This window comes from Meleagris gallopavo, chromosome 8, assembly GCF_905368555.1.
Source record: "Meleagris gallopavo chromosome 8, MGAL_WU_HG_1.1, whole genome shotgun sequence".
Classification (NCBI taxonomy): domain Eukaryota; kingdom Metazoa; phylum Chordata; class Aves; order Galliformes; family Phasianidae; genus Meleagris; species Meleagris gallopavo.
The window spans coordinates 5,638,335-5,658,507 of record NC_139411.1 but is presented as its reverse complement, the minus strand read 5'-3'; the positions used below and the strand labels follow the sequence as shown (position 1 = coordinate 5,658,507).

Below are 20,173 nucleotides of genomic sequence, written 5' to 3'. Positions count from 1 at the left end.
ACAGTTTATTGACAAAGTACAATGCTGTCCAGCATAATCCATAACTCCTTTTACACACACATAAGCACAAGATGCTGGATTCTCAGAGTCTAAATACATTCCAAAGTGTATTCAGACCTTACCTATTACCTTAAAGCTCTAATCAAATGCTTGCTTTTGAACAAATTTCTTCACGAATTGTTTTCACCTCTTATTAAGTTCTTGCATACATCCTTCTGTAACATTGGTCCTTCCAGACACATAAAGAAAACTGTTTCTTTCACCTTGCCTGTGGACTCCCATCACCAATTGACAATACTTTGTTCTTAGAAAGGAGAAGTAATGGAAACGTCTTTATGAGGTTTTCCTTTTTGACCTACAAATTGCTGATTTTTACAGGTATTAGCAGCTTAATTCTCAAGGTTCAGAGAAGATAAAATGGAGTCCACTGTTAGAAAGCTTAACTTCTGCACACCAGGGAACACAACTACCCGCAAACTGAAATGATATGGAAGATCTCACTCTAGATTATTTCCACTGACAACCTTCTTCCTGCCAAATCGGTGGCTCGTATCACAAAGCAGACTTTGTTCTGAATGACTGTGACATAACCAAATATCAGTAACTTTTGTCAGTTTCAAAAGACAGCACTGCAACTTAGAAGATACACTAATAACAGTCTACTTACTGGGACACTGGGAGTTTTCAAAACCGGTGGTGCTGGCAGAACCTCTGATTCCGGCTGGTTCCAGTGTCTAGCATTATATACAGCTTTTGTGGGAGACTACAAGACAAAAATCAAATTGTTGGTTTTTGTTTCTTTAAAATGCAAATTCACCAATAGTTATTTTATATTGCAAAAACGGCTGTACCAAGAAAAGAGCCAACAAAGCTGGAAGTAAGATGAGCTTCACTCTTTCCCTTCTGACTTCCTGGCAGCACAAGTTTTCATTTAAATTCTCTATGTTGTACATATCAGAAAACCTCAAAGGCTTTGAAGTATCTTACAGGTCTAAAGATATGTAGACCCACACAAATGGCAAAAGACACTACACCCAAGTATATCAAGAATTCTTCCTCTTTCTTTTTTTTTTTTTAATCCATTCTTTTAAGGTTTATTAAGACACAAAAGATCTGCAACATTCCTATAGACAAAAACAGCTACAGGCGAAAAACTGTTAGCCAACAGCAGGACAGCAGAAAACATGAACAGTTTGGGATTAAAATATGAATTTATACAGATTCTGATGCTTGGAGAAATAGAAAATACTGCAATGAAACATCTTAATCCACATTAATACACTAAGCTTATTTTTCTTGCCCAGAGATGTGCCAAGGCAAATCAAAGCTGAATCAGAACACACTTTCCTTGATTCTGGGGGGAAATGCAATCCAATTCTCTGAAGGAAGCTAAGAGAACCGTATTCTAGCATAAGAGTTTACCATTCTAATTGCATGAAAACATTTCAGATTAACGTGTCATTTCAATTTTCACTATTTCTCAGCATGCCATATATTGCATACGTTCTTTAATAGCTTAACACCTCACCCCGCACCTATACAATATTTTAAGTGTTGAAAAATATTTTAAAATTGTGGGTATTGAAGAATCTTTTCTGCCAAAATACAATGCATCAGGTATTTAAAATAAATGATTGCTCAAATATAGCCCAAAGAGGAGTTATGTGTAGCAAACCTAGCAGAACCATCTGCAAGGATTTCACAATCCTATGAAATATGGTAAGGCTTTGGAAAGAAAACTTGACAGCAGTGTAGAAACTCCTGAGTTACCAAGTCTATTGTGCTACATCCTTCTGTTCTTTACAAGAAGTGCAAAGTGTGCTTTGACAAGTTGTAAGAAACTTACCTTAGTTGAATTTTTACTTATTTTTAATTTTTTAAAGCCATGCTCCTCTATCAAACTGCTACAAGTTTACAATGGTTTCATCTCTTTTTCCGAAGCAGCTCTTCTAAACAAGCCTTACAGCAGTCACACGAAGCCACAATGTGCACACACGGAAATAACAGAAAGTTTTCCCACAATTTCCATTTTGAACTTTCCCAAGAGGCTGAAACACCAATTCACACAATTTCCTAACAATCACACCAGGCTCAGAAAGTTGAACTGAGAAACTTAAAGCAGAGTCCATGGTGAATACAGTTACAATAGCAGATCTGTCTAAAAATAAGAAACCATGGTGTATAGATCTTGTAGACAAAATGGTTAAGGAGTTAACCCTTTCCCCTATGTATTTCTGAGTACAAGTTCTTACTCTGAAATTCAAAAAGGGTTTGTGATGAACAAATGAAACTTAGTAAGAAAGATGCTTCCTTAAATCAAGATACAATGATAATCAATCGCTCAGTATTTTTTCTGTAGTCACTTTATTTATGTGCTATTCACAGCTGTTCCTCAGATTATCTCAGTGCACACTACGTTGGGAAGAGAGGGTCCAAGTTTCTGCATGCAGCACACTGATGGAAGGAGCAGCTCAAAGAAATAACAGCATGAAAGTATGAAGAGTATTTAGTATCGGCCTCAGCTTCCTACGACTGCTGGTGAGAAGATGATGCACAATTCTTATTAACTCTGAAGGGAGGTTTAACTGCTACAATCCTGACAGCTGTGTACAGGTGCTCAAGCCCTATTAACATAGGTTATTCTTTATCAATACCCTCGGATCTCTGATATAACTTCAGATATCCCTGTGTGAAAGATACAAATACAGTAATATTCCTGAATTTCCTGTCTGGCAGCTACGTGCAGCGTGGCAGGTTGTCAGCTCTCTGCCACAGCAGGGCCAAGCCTGGCGCCCGTCGAGGAGATGCCATGGGGAGATGCAGCCATGCCAGAGCACAACAGCACCCCAGGGCCGTGCTCACCTGGCAGGTCGACACAGCAATGGCAGCACTGACCAACGTGGGCTCCACTGCTGTGTGGGCATCCCGTAATCCTCCTGCAAGGGGAAAACACCCCACACTGCTTTTCCTGCATACAGCAGACGCACGGGAAAGAGTTCAAGGGACAAAGAGACAGCTCCTCAACATGTGGGGCTCCAGGGCTCCCCAAATTAGAGCTGTCGTCTTATTTAGTCATCAAAAAAAATGAGCTTTCCTCCCGTGATTTTCCTTTACTCCTTTCTAAGCCAAAAACTGGGGCATCCCAAAAGGTGCTGTGACATGGCACTTCACAGCTTGCTCCAGTACTAACAGAGCAACACAGAAGAAAGCTGCATTTTACAAGAGAAATCAAGTAGTGCCAGCAAAAAATTCTTCACCTAAATTATCTTTTAACAGAACACTAGCTGAAAGTGGAACCTAAAAGTTCCAACTCCTACAGAACATCAGCTCTGACCCCTAACTGTAGTCCTACCCCCTGCTTCTAGATCCAAGCCATTTGAGCTGTGATCCCACGCCGCCAGTGATCTGCTTGGTCCTGCACCCATACACCTGTACCCAATGGCTTGATCACCACAAGTACCTCCAAAATTCCAATATGACTTTCTAAATCTCTTCTACATTCTAAAAGGGAATTTTCCAGAAACATTTCATAATACTTTTTGAATTATGCAGAGATTGTGGAGCCACTCACACTCATGTGGACGTGCCAATTACATCCCTCCTTACAAACACTTCCTAAAGAAACCTCCACGTTCTCCCTTTCGCACGCTGTGGAGATGAACTTCCTTAACAATTTCAAAGCAGCAGCCCCAGCACCGACTGACCAGCAAGCACTGTAGACCAGCTTCAGATGAATGTAGCCAGGCAAACTACCAAAGGAAGATCAAACAAATGCTGGTGAACAGAGTTTTCAGAGCCTTGATCACAGAAGAGAAGTTGTGTTGTTGTGGGTTTGGGGTTTTTTTGTGTTGTTCCTTAAGAACAAAACCGAAGATGATAGCTCAGATGCCCGTGACAGCAAGCTGCCCTGAAGATGATATGTAGGCAGCAGTAACTTAAGATCAAGTGACCTTCTCTTATAAGGAAGACAACCTTGCAATTATTCAAATAATGCAGACTTCTCTTCAAAAACTCCTCTTCCCAAGACTAACTTAAAAGAGATGCAAGTGGAATTACATTGCTCCTTTCAATTGTGTTCTTAAGGCAAATAAGCTCCACAATATTGATCAGCTGTAAGTACTTCTGCTGATGAGCAGAGTTTCCTTCTCTCCCATGTAGAGCCCTAACAGTGATTTACACAGAAGCAGACATCTGAATGAGTGCAAATATCCCAGTGAAGGTGCAAAGAGTACTCTATGGTGGGACACTTCACGTGGCACGGAGGGGTGAGCTGGAACGCAGAACCACACCTAACATCAGGGATTTCTTTTAATATTGTTATTTATTTGTACAGGAGTGCGCAGGGGTGTCAGCACTGTACGACCATCTCCAACAATATAAACTGTGGGTCAGGCTTAACCTCTCCTCTCTGCAAGCTTCACCACATGTACTGATGCAGCACTGCCTGCCGTTCACAGATGTAAGAATAGCAGAAAGTAAGAGCCAGGAACATGAGTCATGCTGAAAATACTAGCAAAACAAGACAGACAGCAGCTATTTGCAGGCAGAACACTTTCCAAGGTAGAAGTCAAAGGGAATAAAAAACAACAACAACAACAACAACAACAACAAAAAACCACCCACATTTTTAATAGATATCCTGAAAAATGCATTATTTATATTCGAAGGGCATTCATTAAGACTGTGCAGCAAATACCTGTCAAAGCTACAAATAAATTAAACAAACCTCAAAATAAATTGAAATATTTTATTATTTATTACTAAGGATTTATAATCTTTAAGAGCACTTCTCCGTCTGTCTTTGAGAAGGAAAAGAATGTAACAAATACATTATGCAACAAAGCTATTCATAACTGACTGTTTCTTTTGAAAGGGAAAGAAAATGAACGTCTGTTTGGAGCAAAGAAATAGAAATTACTCTTTGAAACAAAAAGATGGGATATCAGTTCAGCACAGGTTCATAAAACAGAACTTCTGTGGGCTTCTGATAGGACAGAAGTTTCAAAGAGCAGTTAAAAATCAGAAGCAGCTCAGAACCAAAGTCGTATTATTCAGCGTTCAAAATGTGAACTGCATCCCCTCACTCACAGCAGCAGATGAGTGTCAATAGATCACCGCTGGGTGCTGGAACACTTCATCATGAGCTGCTAGACCACTCAGAGCAACAAGCAAAACTAGGTTTGTTTTAACACTACCTACAGAAGTAGTTATGCGGCTGGAATGTGGATGTTGAGCTCTTATTGTGTCCTTCCAGGAAGGAAAGCAGGCTCTTCTGTATGAAGGCACAGAACAGCTGCTGGTTTTCACCAGCATTTCACATGAATGGGAAACTCAAGTTACTTTTAATAGCTCTGTAGACGGATCTTAGTAAAATCCAGCATCATGACAGAACCCCATCATTTTCAATCATTCTCACAAAGCTGACATTTATCTTTGCATTTCTTCATATAAGGACTATTTTGAGTCAGGCAGTAAAAACATCTTCAACATCTAGACAGTGTTCTTTTACATTACCCCAAATGACTGATGCCACAAGTATTGCTATATCCAATTGTTTTACTCTGTTAAACAGAAAGGAGTTCCAATAACACTCACAGAAATTACACTGCAGGGCAAAAGATCTCCTTTAACATTTTCTCAGAGAATGTCTCTACACAAAAACAGATATTTGTAAACTGATTTGGTGTTATGTGCTAATCATATTTGGAAAGATGATCCAAATATTGCACCCGAAGGAAGCAAACCCACTTGAAATGAATGCCACTCGTTGGAAAGTTTCCACAGACTCAATGGCTACGCAGTCAGGCATTAAAACCACTGACTGCAGCTCACTACAGAAATGGACTAACCGATCCTGTATAAATATGCCTTAGAAATACAATGTCAAAGAACAAGTACTGGGACTGAACACGCAGTCTGTGGTTCTGAAGAGGATGAAAGAAATCGAGGTGGAAGGGTGAGGGGGGGGGGGGGAATAACCCAAGGAGCAAGTCCAAGAGCCAGACAACAGTCTACTTGAGGCTATCCATGTTTTCTCCTCTTTCTCCATCTTCTCTATAGGCATCTTCACCGTTCTCCTCACAGACAGGCAGAACATAAAAAAAACACTATGCATGCACATGGCTTAACTACAAGCTGGCTTTAGTCAGACAAGGTTGAAGTCTTCCAGCAGTGGCGACCAAAGTCGCTGAAGCTTTCTTTGCTCCAGACTTCTGAAGAACTGCAAAAGGAAAGTCTCCTTCAAGCTCCAAAGGAGGCCTACAAAGCACTACAAGATAGACGACATCCAAATAGAACATGAAAATTTAACCCGAAGAAACACGATAGTTTGGTCAATCTGAGATTAATTCTTTAACAGAAATAATGGTGCTCTCCATGCTACCTACACAGAGCGTAAGCAAAGCTGGTCAGCTCTGAAGCAGAAGCCATATGGCTATTGTTACTGATGTGGCCTGAAACGTACACTAATTCTAATTAAAAGGGAGAGGGTAAAACAGTTTAGACACATCATCGCAATACCTGGAAACCTATCGCTTCAAATCAAGACAGCAGAAAAACAGCCAGACAGAATTCCTATCTGCATTACTGCTATACATACGCACCAAGGCCCTCAACACCAACTGTTTCACTCTCTGTACTTGCTCATGTTGCACTGCATCTCATGTCACCTAACGTAAGCACAGTCACCAGAGCTGAGCGAACAGGCTGTGCTCATACAGCACATGGAAGCTGTGAAAACAGTTTTGCATACTCAACTGCATGTAAGTTAAGCTTCCACTGGCAAACGAAAGTGCTGTATTTTGCTCTCTTCCAGTGTTTTGGCATTTCAGAATTCTCTACAGGACTGAAGCCGTGTGCAACAAAGCGTTTATCCCACAGTTATCCCGTGTTGCCTAATTACTGGAACACTGAGTTAATTACAGGGAACTACACAACTGATGGATGGGGGTGGGGAATACTGTAAAGAGGTAAGAGAATCTCATTTCAAAACACCTTAATGGATCTTTGTTTCTTGACTAAGAAGAGTTAGTAACAGTAGGAGCTGGAAGGATAAAACAAGGCCGTCCACTGTGACACTGAACATTTTCCACTCAACTTTCTATTCCAGAGCATGTAAAGCATTTCCACACTCAGCATTTGTTTCTTCCTCTTCCCTGTACGAGGACTTAGCCTGTTATCTGCACACTGCACTTTGCATTCCTGCCTCCCTCAGAACCAAAGGTACGTCTCAACCAGTAACACCTTTCCCAGCACCACATGGGAGAAGGGACGTGCTTAGGACAGCATCGCCGCTGCCGTGACAAACAGCATGCAGAGGGCAGCCCAGGAAGCAGGGCAGCATCTCAGTCAGCATCTGCTAGGGCACACCCATCTCTGCCATCGCTTAAGATGAAGGAGTGGGAAGGAAACAATTTTGAGCAGAGTCAAATGACTATCTGCAAGGTGACAGACCGACTCCTACACCTGCTTTTGCTGGTAGCTCCAAGGTGTTATGCCCCAGCTCAATACAGCTGAATTACAGGGCTGCTTCACTCTTCAAATTAGGTGACTAATCTAACCTGAGAGCCTTGATTAGAAACCTGTTTACCAGCTACCAAAAAAAAAAGTACAATAACCTTATCAGCATGAGATTGATTTTAACAAATCATTGTTTAATAGGTAGATTTTAAATCTATTTTTCTAAACCCATTTTTCATTCAGCAATATAAGAGTTGCTCAAAGCACACAAACTATTTCTCGTTGGTTAGCGTTCAGAATAGCTCGCCAGTCATTCATCACTGCCACTAACAGTTACTGGACAAAAAACACAGGAACCAAACGTGCGTTGAGCTCAGCACTGGGCAGAGCACGGGCCAGAAGCAGCAGCCAGCAGATGGAAGGAATGCACAGCAGAAGCAGCAGCTCGCTGTCACAGGCTGTCAGGGCCGACTGCTGCTGTGCGTCCAACTGCTGATGGAGCAGCCGGCCGCCTCGCGTCGTGCTGACAGCAGCCGGGTGTTTTACAGACTATTTGGACTGTCAGCTCAACTCCTCAGAGTCAGAACTGCAGATGTCAGCTAATCATCTGCCCTATTAAAAAAAAGTATTTTGATTTCCCGATTCATGATGCAAAAAAAACCCCAAACAGTTCAATACAGTTAGTGCGAGCTGTTTGAAATCACCCAAATGAAAGTCTTGTTATATATAACCGCTCATCCTTTCAGCGCCGTGCCCTTCTCCCAGTGGTTATGCAAACTGAATGTAAGCAGTTCTCTCTAAAAAGAGCCACATGGCTTAGGGAAAGGGTGTGGCGGAGAGAGCATAACTTTGAAAGACTATTTACTTCTCTATGGAAAAAAAAATTAACCAAAACTAACTGAGGTTGTGCACTTGTCTTCGCACATATTAAAACCAAATCCAAAAAACACTTTCAAAATTTTCAGTTTGATTGGGGGAAATGCAGATTCACTTGCTAGGAAGCAAACATAAATATTCCTTGCAGGGTATCTTCAATAAATACCCGCAGCAGAACCCAACATGAGCCGAGTGGAAAACTACAGCTGAGCGCAGAGCCTGGCCCATCCCCTGCTGCACGTCACCGCCACGCTCACAGGGGACTGTGCTGCCAACCAGAGCCATGCATGGATTCTTACTTCTTCAATTTCAAAACACTTCATCTTGGGCTGCAAGTAAACCTAGACGCAGCACTTCTTTCTAGCTGGTATTCACAGCTTCCAGTCAGTACATAGCACCAGTGGAAAAGGCTCAGATCAGCCCATAAAATCTGTTAGGTGGTGCTCCTTAGCCTGCATTACCACAATCCCTACTAGGAACAACACGTCACCTTTATTGTCAGGGATTGACACTTTCTCGGGGTGCCTAAAATTTTTAACAGGAATAACAGTAACTCCATAAAAACAACCCATTCGCGGGCAAAAAAAGCCCACAGAGGACAGGCAAGATGCAGTGAAACAATGAGCTACGTGCTATTTGCGGGTCACACTGAAGTTATGCAAGAGGAAAAAATTAAGTGCTGAATCAGCAGAAGTCTGATAGTCGATCTACCTGGAAATTTGTGCTCTTCCTACAGCAATGATCTACACATCCTTCCAACCAATCTATCCAAGATACACTCTGAAAGCTCACACATTTCTGCACCCAGCTGCACACAAAACCTAGCTGTTGCTCTTAAAAACTACATAAAGCTGGAAAACCAATGGCTGGAGGATTATGACTGAAGCAAATCTTTATCTTGGCCTCACAGTTCAGAAGCAGTCTTTGGGCTAAGCCACGTCTGCATTCAGCAATGATTTCATTCATGTATTCAACGCTACTGTCATGTCTAACTCTATTAGTGTCACTTGATCAAAGCAATGTGTGTAATCCTCCTAACGCCGGCTGCGTTTAGTGAGCATTTCTCAGTTGCAATGTTGACTTAACCAGGTTAAAGACAACTTAATTCCTCTTCTTTGCTTCCCTTTAACTGAGCAGATACAATTGTTCGGTCTCCTGGTGAAGCAGACCAGGATTTGTGTTAAATGTTTCCTTTCCGTGAGTTATTTTTAAATACGGTTCAGTTCCCCAGTTTGGTTCAGTTTCTTGCCTTATGAAACTGAAAGAGCAAGGAGACAGGAGAGAGCAGGTGTGGTAAAAGGAGAGCAAAGTCAGCTTCACTGACTATTTGTCAGTATTTTTTTTTCCCCTTTTCATTCTAAACCACTCATTGAATTAGTCTTTTTCTTCTTCTCCATTTTGTCTGAAATGCATAATAAGATCAACTCCTCCTGGCTAATGCATTCTGTGCTGGCGGAAGAACTTCCACCAAGGCCACACAGTTACACACAAAGGCAGGGCTTCGCAAGAGGAATCCTATAGTCCAGTATTCCCAGTGAGTGGTATAAAGGAAACACTGTGACAGTGTCAATAAGGAGGTTTTTCCTACACAATCCCAACGCGTGCATTTGTGTTTTATTTCTTGTTGAAAAAAAGCACAGTGCTGTAATACCCAGGAAAAAAATTGTTTGGTCCCTATTTTCAAGTCTACAATCTTGAGTAGATCTGAACCACAGCAACAAAAAACTTTGTGTATACTTGATTATTAGCTTCATCCACAGAAGAGGAAGGGCAGGACCTATAGGTGAGCATATCACAGCCATGCTGAGTTCCCAGAAGATCCTACTTGGAGAATGAGTTACTAAACAAGCTGAACTAAAACTGTAAACAGCAAAGAAACTTTTTGCAGATATTACTCATGTAACGTTCCCACCCATAATTTGCAAGTCAAGTAATGCCAGTATTTATGCACTCTAAGTACATAATTACATTGCTACAGAACATAATATTCTCCATCAGTCAGGCTTGGGATAAAGAGAATAAAACCACTTAAAGGCAAAAGTCAGGTTAGGATTTCACATACCTAAAGTAACGTACAAACTACCTCAACTCCAATGCTCATAATTGTATGTATGAACGGTCAATTATTTTAGTGAGGTTCCTTACATTAAAAGCAATTTTTAAGAACACTGTTCTTTGCTCTTGATGTTAGAAGCAAGCCATTAATGTCTGTTAGCTTTTCTTGCCCTTATACTCAAACTTTCAAGAACTGGACCTTAACATTGGAATGGAATGGCTGAATTTCAAAAAACATGAAAGTTAACAACCACCCTGCTGGTCACAAACTGGAAAAACTCTTCAGCTCTCTGGATCTACTGAAGCTGAACAATACCACCTGCTGCTTCCCAAGTAATAGAGCTGTTGTTTGCCTTTCAACTCAGTCTGCCACAGAGGGCCATACCTCTAACATCACTGCCTAGCAGGATAGAATTAAGAGTTAATCTGCTAGTTCCTGCAAGGAAAAAAGAAAGCAAGCAAGAAAGAATGAAAGAAATGATGTGAAGATGCAATAACTTTATTTTACTGTATTTTTTTAAATCAGGATGAGGCTGTTAAGATCAGGTTTGTACTTCTAGTTCTTTTTTTTTCATTCCCAGAATGAAAATTCCATTAAAAAGGAATTGAGATTAAGAGTTTATATCTATAATTTAGGACGATAATTATAGTGTCTCTAATTACCATCAGAAGCTTCACAAGCTTTTTTTTTTATTATTAACTCCATGTAACAGCCATATGATTAGAGATCATTAAACTTTAAAATCCAAATTGCAATTACAGCAGTTTCTGCTTCTATGCCTATTATATTACTGCAGGTCAAAAAGGTTGCTTAATTCTCACATCTCCCACTTGAATTAAGTTCATTCTCAACTGAGAACTTCCTAGTTGAATCTATTTATCCCCATAAAGTACAACATGGCTGGATTTTTTTTCCCCCACCCCACATAACTCCAATGTATGCATTCAACAGTCTTCCTGCAAACTCTCAAGTATTTCAAGTATAAAAACTAAAAAACATGTTATCAAAATACATGAAGCATATTAATATTAAAACTAACAAAAAAAAAAACCATATTTACAAGAACACCCACAGATGTTTTACGCTGCTAAAAAAATACAGCAGAACAGGTTTGGTTACATTTGCATTTTCTGTACTGCTGTTTCAGTCTGCTGTAACACGTCCACTGAGAGAAAGCTGATTTTTGTAAGAATTACTGTTTCATCAGCAGAAGCTGAGGAACTCTAGAATTCAAGAAATACCACTTCAGTTCTGGAAAAAAACCCACCAACCCCTCCTGACTTATCAGAAGTAATACTGAAGCTCCTTTACAGTACAAGTAATGCTGATACTTGTAGTGATACAAGCAATTAATCAGCTTTATGAGAAATTTCAGGATGTTATCAAACCACTGTTATTCTTTTCTAACTGATTCCAAGGAAAAATAATTTCTTTAAAATGTCTTTGAATTTGTTGGACTACTCGACACATTCCTCAGTATACAGAAGCATTTATATTTTAACATACGATTGCCAGGACTTGCAAACCTTAAGGAAATCAAAGGGAAACCTGAAATACAAGAGCACTTCCACCTCCAGTCTCCTCTCTTCCGTCATATCAGAGTTCTAGATTTCAGTGACAGTAAGATGACTACTCCCTATTCCAGGCATGGCAACACATTATGCAAAAAACATACTAAAAGGCACTAAAATGGGTGTCCTGGACAATCAGGTCATAATTACACAGATCCCACTACTGTAATTTTTCACCTAACAGCTAAATACATTTTTTTCTATATGCACATTTTTAAAGCTTCAAAATGACCTACAGAAACAGGCAGCATGACAAAAGAACTAACATCACTGAAATACACAAGTTCCGTTCACAACAGGAAACTGTGAACAACTGACACCAAATACATAGTTGGGGTGTATGGGGACACAGAATCTTTTTTTTAATTTATTTTAATTCACACTTCCATCTTTGAATAGCACTCGTCCTTAGAAAAATTACACCAATGGCAAATTCCAAGCTTTTGGGTTCAACCCTATAATGTGATAAATATTTCTTGGGAGAATAAAAAAATGTGCACATGATCAAATGGTGCTTTACCTTATCCATCACCTAGGGGGAACCCATAAAACTGTGAGTTAGCAGTGCATAACCGCCAACTTCACACTTGCATCTGAGAAGTGAAATCCTCACTAACTTACACAAGGATGTTCTCACTTAAATGTTTTACTTTTCTAGGCTTAAAATGCAGTATTAAAAGACAACATCACCTCAAGCACAGGTATAAACTGTACAAAAGCCCTGTTTAATATACAGGAAGAAACATTAACAGTGAAGAGTTAATGAAAATAAGGACTGTTGGTATGATTACTCACCCGCTTTGGCCCACTAAAAATCTTCCTGGTGTTTTCCTTGGATTTATCACCTTGTTTATTTGTGGATTTTTTATTGCCTTCAGGCACACCAGATGCATCCTCTGAAAACTCCAGAAGATCTGTGAAAGGAAATTACAGAACAGTCTTTACTGAAAGCTGATGCACTGCTACTGTTGAACTATTGAATTGCACTTCTTGCATCTAACATTTCAACATGCATAGCGTCTGAAGTAACAAACCAATCCAACAATCTTCATCATGAAATCTATTTTCAAGTCAGATACAGCTCTGCATGGAGCTCAGGTTCACCGACTGGAATGCTGCAGTACTCCAATGATGCATTACAAGACACAGCACCACAGCACCGCCTGCCCATCCCGTGTCCCTCGGGTTATGACTTCCCCACACATGCACACGCTCCTCTAAATGCTGGGTCACCCACCATACATGGGTATTTGTGGCTTACAGCCACAGCTCAGCAGCGGGTGAATTAAATCAGAGCTGAGGACCTTCAAAAGTGCATGACTATGAGATTTGGAAGATTTCCTATTGCAAGTGCAGGAAAGACAAATTGATCCCTCTTCTCACAAGAGCTGCCTGTTTGTATTTGCTTCTGCTGCAAACGGCATTACAAACCAGCAGCCATGAATTCGGAAAGGAGGAGGCTCAGAGCGACACTGGAAGCTCTGCCAACATGCTCTGTACCTGTGGCCTCAGTATTTGTACCACCTAGTTCTGGACTGCAAACCTGTAATTCACTATCTAATTAAATCCTTGCCCTACTTTCTTCTTTAAACTTGTGCTGTATTTGAAGCATTATCCCTTGGTGACCAGTTAATGTTCTTTTACTTGGCAGAAACCAGAAGCTATCATAAAATTTCAAAAGAGCAATAAAGAGAGCCAATGAGCAGCACTGTTTCATCTGATGAACAGTTTAGAAAACTCATCTATTCTGAAGCAGCCGCTGCTGTTTGAGCTCTGCACTGCAAAACCACAAGCAGGCTAGATCAGTTACTCTAATCCTCAGCACACTGAGTGAACCAGACCAGCCAAAGTCCTTCGGAGAAGAAGTAATTGAAAGCAAAACCGAGCAAATGAGTTTCAAACTGCAGTTACACAAAATTTAGCTAGTGCTGGAGATAGAAATATTCTGCAAATAAGCCCCCAAAGCAGTCAACTTCAACACCCACGGCAGGGAAGGCAGAGGCCCACTCAGCCCAGCCCAGCTGTTTTCCATTCAGTCGGTGTCAGCAGCAACTTGACAACGCAGCATGACCTGAGCCTTTCTACAAGGTGTATGCATAAATTTAGTCTAAAGCAGAAATAATTACGGACCACTTCTAATTACTCTTAACTTCAATAATACAAAACTACTCTCAATTCTACTCAGAAGTCAGCTGAGTCTTTTACTGTAACTCACCAGTTAAAGGAGTCAAATCCAACTGCACAGACACACATCCTTAAGGCCCTGACTGCAATTCCCAAGGAAGGTCCAACAAGCCACCAGGAACAGAGCTTTCTATTCCAGATTAAAAGCTAAGAAGTAACTCACTTGGCCACAACAACAGCAAGCAGGAAAGTTATTAGAAATGCAGGATGCATTTACATCCACTTCATCAACCTCAGTTGTGCTTCGCAACGAGACCTGGAGCTGCTATTGTGATCAATAACAATTAGTAGCACTCTATAGCAATTAAGCCATAATTTTTAAATCATTTAAGCTGGTGTTGAAATTCTGCTCCTGTGCGACATTAATTCAATCAAATTAAATGCATTTAAATTCAATTTCTCAAGAAGTTTTAACTTCTACTTATTATAGAGTCACACTGCATTTTTTGATACTGTTAACATACCAAATGCTTCTATGGTTAATATCATAAAATGATCTGGATTGTTTCTATTTGAGCAATGTTCTTAGTAGCCTTCTAGGTATCCTAAAAGCACTGCATTCACATACTACCAGATTTTCAAACCTAAACAAAAGAGCAGGGAGAAAGGGTCTTTTGTGGAAGACAAACTGATGTCACAGTTATTCCAGTAGCATATCACTGTCCCAAAGAAGCAGGTGTGCTATACAAAGCAGCAGCTTTGAATTGGTATTTTTGGTTAAGACTTTATCTTTGCCATTACTTCAGATTTCCCTTGGATACAACTGCCAACTGATTCATACAGTCAAGCAATTGAGTCACTTTGACATTAAGAGCTTCTCTTTACTGGAGTCATCCTGCATTCTGGCTACCAGAATGACACAGGCACTGCTCCTGAGCTAGCAAGGACCAATTCACATCTTTAGCCCCTGGCATTCCAAATGCCTGCAGCTGGGAGGCCTTCACATCACAGGGCTGTTTCTGTGGCTCGGATGAGATAACTGAGACCAAAACCATAAAAATAAAAGTTAGAAAAGGCCACTTGAACTAGAACTCAAAACTTCACTAATCATCTCCAGCTCAAAGTTAGGAGGTGCCTCCACTACAACAGAAGTGGCTATGAAAATGATTGAAGAATTAAAAAGCCAGAGCATCTCAAGCTTTTCACCATTTCAGCATGTGAACTTAGCAGACAACTGAACAACAGAAAAGACAGTTCAGTCTTTTCTATTGTTCAGACAGTCTAAGACTAACAAACTTTACTGACCTGTTCTGCATATTTTTTTGCACTAGCGATACTGTCCATTTGGTCTTTGGAGCTTCCTTTAATTTGATTTGCAGAAACAGTCATGTTTGTATTACTAAACTTACTTTCCCCCAACTGAAAACTTCCAGCAAACAAACCCATATCTACCTGTGCCAAGGCAATCTCTTCAAAACATGTCAGAAATAACCTGCAACAGCTCAGAACATACCAGTCTCCTTTGTGAATGCAGTGCTGAATGCAAACTGGAGATACACTGAGGCTCCAGAGCACAGCAGCAAAAAGGAATGTCTGAGGGATCAGCATCTCAGCTGCCTTAAATGTATGAGAGATTTTTTTCCCTTGGAACAAATGGCTAAACAAAGACTTGTCAGAGAGAAGAACTCAGATAGGACATTTCATAAGTGACCATGTAAAATGAAACCCATTTTCCAAAGAGGTTGGAACGCAAGCATATCACCATAGCTAGAGAACAACTCTTATTTTTGTTTGAAAACACATTTCCAGTATAGTATCATTATCACGTTCCCTCTAATGTTCATAAAAATCATTAGGAGTAATACTTACCTTTGCTTCAAAGGTCTACAGACAATTCTTAGAGAACACTGTAATTTTAACAGAGAAAAGAACATCTTTTCCTACAAACTTTTATTTCTCAATTACTTCAGTAGAATCTATTTGTATAGAGAAACAGCAGTTTCTTCAGCATTTCTAAGGCTCGACCTCAATATACTCCTCAAGACAAAGACTTTTCCTACAATGAATGGATAAAAACTTCTCAGCAGCTTCACGCTCCAAAGTGAAGGACCATAAAGTTCCTAGAGCAGGATTCTGAAATACTTAATGCAACATGCACGAATTTTTTTGATATCAGATTACTGAATATGAAGAAATAAAAGAAGAAGACTTGCACCAAAGTTATTCCTCCCCTACCTCAGCAACATATCATCACGCAGCCTTGCTCAGTCATCACATGGAACACAAGGACAACCAAACAACAATCTCATTTTTCCAAAGGCACCCAAACACCAGAACTTGCTCAGCAAATTCTGCCTATCCACTTTCATTCATGTGTCTGTGCATGTGTATACACAGAAATATACAGATATGTACCACCCACATTAAAGAGATACCAGCATTGCTGCTCAAAACAGGAAACAAAAGTAGAAGTTCTTCAATAGGCAGAGGAATGCACAAAGACAGCATGCTGACATGTCCTTCAACAGCCCCACAGCCTTCCTTTCCTGAGTGAAGTTCGAACTACTTACAAATACATCCAAAAAGCGCAGTTTTCTGCTCTCACTTCAGCAGTTTTGCATTTGCTTCTATAGAAAGATATCTCCCTTCCAGGCATGAGTACTGTATGCTGTAATTACAGTACACTGTACGTATAAGGAAAAAGGTAAGAATCTTCTTTTAAGAAAATCCTCTTACCTCTATCATGGCACTAAGGGACATAAAGCATACTTCACGACAGATACAAAACAGCAAGCAAGGTCACAGCAGAAATAAGCAAACGTAACTTCTGTATTTCCAAGCCAAGGGTAGCACTTCACAAACTCTTCAGTACATTACAGAAAGAACAAAATAAAGGCCAACCGAATTCAAGTATTTTATGTGTATTCTAGCAGAGCTCTGCTTACCTGTGTTAGTATTGACCTGATTATCCTGGGAACAGTTTTCATTGCTGTCAGAAGTTGGCTGTAGTGAGGGTGACGGTGCAGCTCTAGTTCTTTTTTTGTTAGCTTTCCTTTCTGCTATCTGCCACTCTTCATCTTCATCCTCACTTTCACTCAAGTCATCAAACCCAAAGTACTTAATTTTGTAATTGGAACTCCCAGAACTTCTAGAGGCACCTTCATCTCCCTCTCCCTCATCTTGATCATCAAACCCAAAAAACTCTAATTTGACATCCTTTTTGGATTTGGTATTGCTTGGTCGAAACCTGGTTGTAGTCTTTGTAGTAGCAATGTCTGCTTTTTTTCTTAAACGTCCAGCTTCTCCCAAGTCAGTAGGGGTTGCTGTGGTAAATTCATCAATTCGTTCCATGGTATCCTGTATAGTAACATTACAAACTGACAAGCAAGATGGATGTAGAACAGTGTAGTCTCTAGTCCGTCCAACCGTCCCTCTGTAACTGGTCCCACTACTTAAAGAAGCTTTTTTTGCTGGGTTCAGACCATCGTTATTTGACTCATTGTTTGCTTTGGATAAAGACTGGCTAGTGCCATCCATTAGCTTGTCAAAGTTTGTTGCCCCCTGTTGTTTTGCTTTGTTGGATCTACAGTATGTCCTACAGTTGCTTGGCCTAGGAATAGTTTGCACAAGTTCTTCACAAATGGTTTCCTTTGGATTTTCTGTATCTTCTTTATCACCCTCCTCATCCTTGCTCTTCATCTCTGAGAGATGCTCACTGTCAAAATCTAATACGTACTCTCCAGTTCTGGAGTCTTCAGGTTCATCGTCCCATTCATACAAGTGAGTTCTTAAAGGCCCCTTCGTCTGAGATGCTTCTGATACAGAGTCTGTTGGTTTTCCAGCATGGGAGTCCCAAGAATCAGGCAAGTCCTTGGCTTCAATTTTGTATCCAGAAGTGTCCATAGTCTCAGCATTTGTTTTGTTACTGTCTTCAGCAGTCTCAAAGATGAAATGACTGTTCTTCTCATCATCTTCATTCAAATTCTGCATTTTATCTGCACATGTAAAAAAAAAAAAAAGAATAAGAATTATTGCTAAAAAGCACTATTAAAACAACAATCACACTTGCAGACAAAGTTGGAAAAAAAAAATCACAGTAACAGTAAATATTCAGTACTTAATAACGAAGAGCATTAAAAGGGTCTTGATCCTCCCAACTTATACTGGTAGGCTAAGCTTTCCAGTTTAAAGCTGTTGCCATAATAAAGTGTCTTCATCATCACTTGCAAAAACACACACCAGTTTGAAATAAGTGTCATTTTGAAAACAAACACATGAAAACAAAAAAAAACAAACAAAAAAAACCAAAAACAAAAAAAAACCCAGAAAGCCCTAAATACATGCACTAGATACTTTGTATGCAACCTTTACAAAATTAAAAAAAAAAAAAAGTCAGTAATGAAACATCCAATACAGCTAAAACCCTAATCTGTTTCTCACAGTGTCTTACAACTGTGAATAATTAGGGATAAAGGATGGTCATAATGCATTTTCTAATTACGCTAGGGGAAAAAAAAAAATCCTTCCAGTACATAGGATATGGGTGTTATATTATCCTCCCCACAAAATCTTTTTTGTAATAAACAACTGAAATTATGGTAGTACTTCAGAGTTAGAACAGAGTTAGGACAAAGTTAGAAGTTTTGTTATGCACACGCTATAAGGCCTCCTTTGTTTCACACTCTTCTTAAAGAGCTTTTTCCCTTTTGCAACTTGAAAAGAACAGGATCCATCACTGCTAACATGACACATAAGAATCACTAGACTGGCTAAGTTTGCAGATGCTCAATTTTAATACCACACGACACATGGTTGCCCACTGTGTTCAGTAAGGGGGCTGCAGGAGCAAGTTACAGCCTCTCATTTGTATATTCTGGTCTAAGAACTACACAGCAGTGAGGTATCATGGCAGCAGAAATAGAAATCAGCATTGGCTACAGATACCAATTAAGTTAATTTCCTGAAAACTATAACATAACCCCCTGCCTGCCATGCTAACTGTACAGCTACTAAAACCAGTAAAAGTAATTCAGTAAGACCTGCACTAAAAATGCTACAGATCTCAGATCCTTACACCTTGTACCTTAACAGTCGCGATCAATGTACCCTGAACAGAACAGCACACATCTCAGCAACCGTTATCTCATTTTGCTGTATCCAACTCTAATATTCAGACCTCCCAAAAAAAAAAGAGATAAACTGATTCTCATCATAACCGTAAAGTGAATTACTTCAAGATCAATTTTTATAATGTACTTCTACAGATCCAAGGAATAGCTGCTGCCAAAGCTCATCACACTGCAACAGGCTGCCCAAGGAGGTTGTGGATCCTCCAACCCTGAAGGCATTCAAGGCCAGGCTGGATGTGGCTCTGGGCAGCCTGGCCTGCTGGCTGGTGACCTGCACACAGCAGGGGCATTGAAACTAGACGATCATAGTGATCCTTTTCAACCCAGGCCATGCTATGATTCTGTGTTCTTATACTTGTCTGACCCACAGCCATGCTTGCATCTTTCTTACACTGTCAAGAAGAAATTCAGTTGTAAGCAGTTTTTGTCAGATCTGACCAACACTACAGTAATGCCAGGAAAGACAGAACTTTTAGTAGAGAGACCATTACTTTTGGTATCACGTGACAAATTGTACCATAGACTCAGAAGGAACTGTGAGAGGGATGGGTAGAACAAAACACTATAAGAGAACTTGTGTCAAGAAACAGGTACAGAATGCCACAGTAATGGAGGACACTCCACTCCTATCAAGCAAACTCCTAAGCTTTGGCTTTGTTATGTAGCAAACGCTTTCCAAACTCACCACTAATATGAAGACTTCAGCAGCTTTCAGCACTAGTCCTGATCTCTCTAAGCTTAATCAGACACCATGTACCCAAGTGGTATAGAAATTTCACTGCACTGACCAAAAGGTTCTAACCTTCTTGATGAGGAAAGCAAGCATCAGCACCTTTTCTAGGATTTTTTTGTTCGTTTAAAATCAAAATTGCATCATCTAAATGCCCATCCATGCTCACACTGATTGTAAAAGAATTTTAACGCACAAGCAGAGGAATTCTGCTAAAAGGAATGATGTC

General features: G+C 40.1%; 1 protein-coding gene across 4 annotated transcripts in view; it reads right to left on the bottom strand.

Moving 5' to 3' along the window:
* Window positions 1–20,173, bottom strand: part of WAPL (WAPL cohesin release factor) — a 60,850-nt gene that overhangs the window by 25,981 nt on the left and 14,696 nt on the right. For all 4 annotated transcript variants that reach the window (XM_085229102.1, XM_085229105.1, XM_085229103.1 and 1 more), the window contains exons 3-5: window positions 17,031–18,080; window positions 12,757–12,875; window positions 668–763 (exon numbers count right to left, since the gene is read on the bottom strand). In XM_085229102.1, the coding sequence (XP_085085228.1) occupies window positions 668–763; window positions 12,757–12,875; window positions 17,031–18,080 (1,265 nt within the window). The remainder of the gene's footprint in view (window positions 1–667; window positions 764–12,756; window positions 12,876–17,030; window positions 18,081–20,173) is intronic.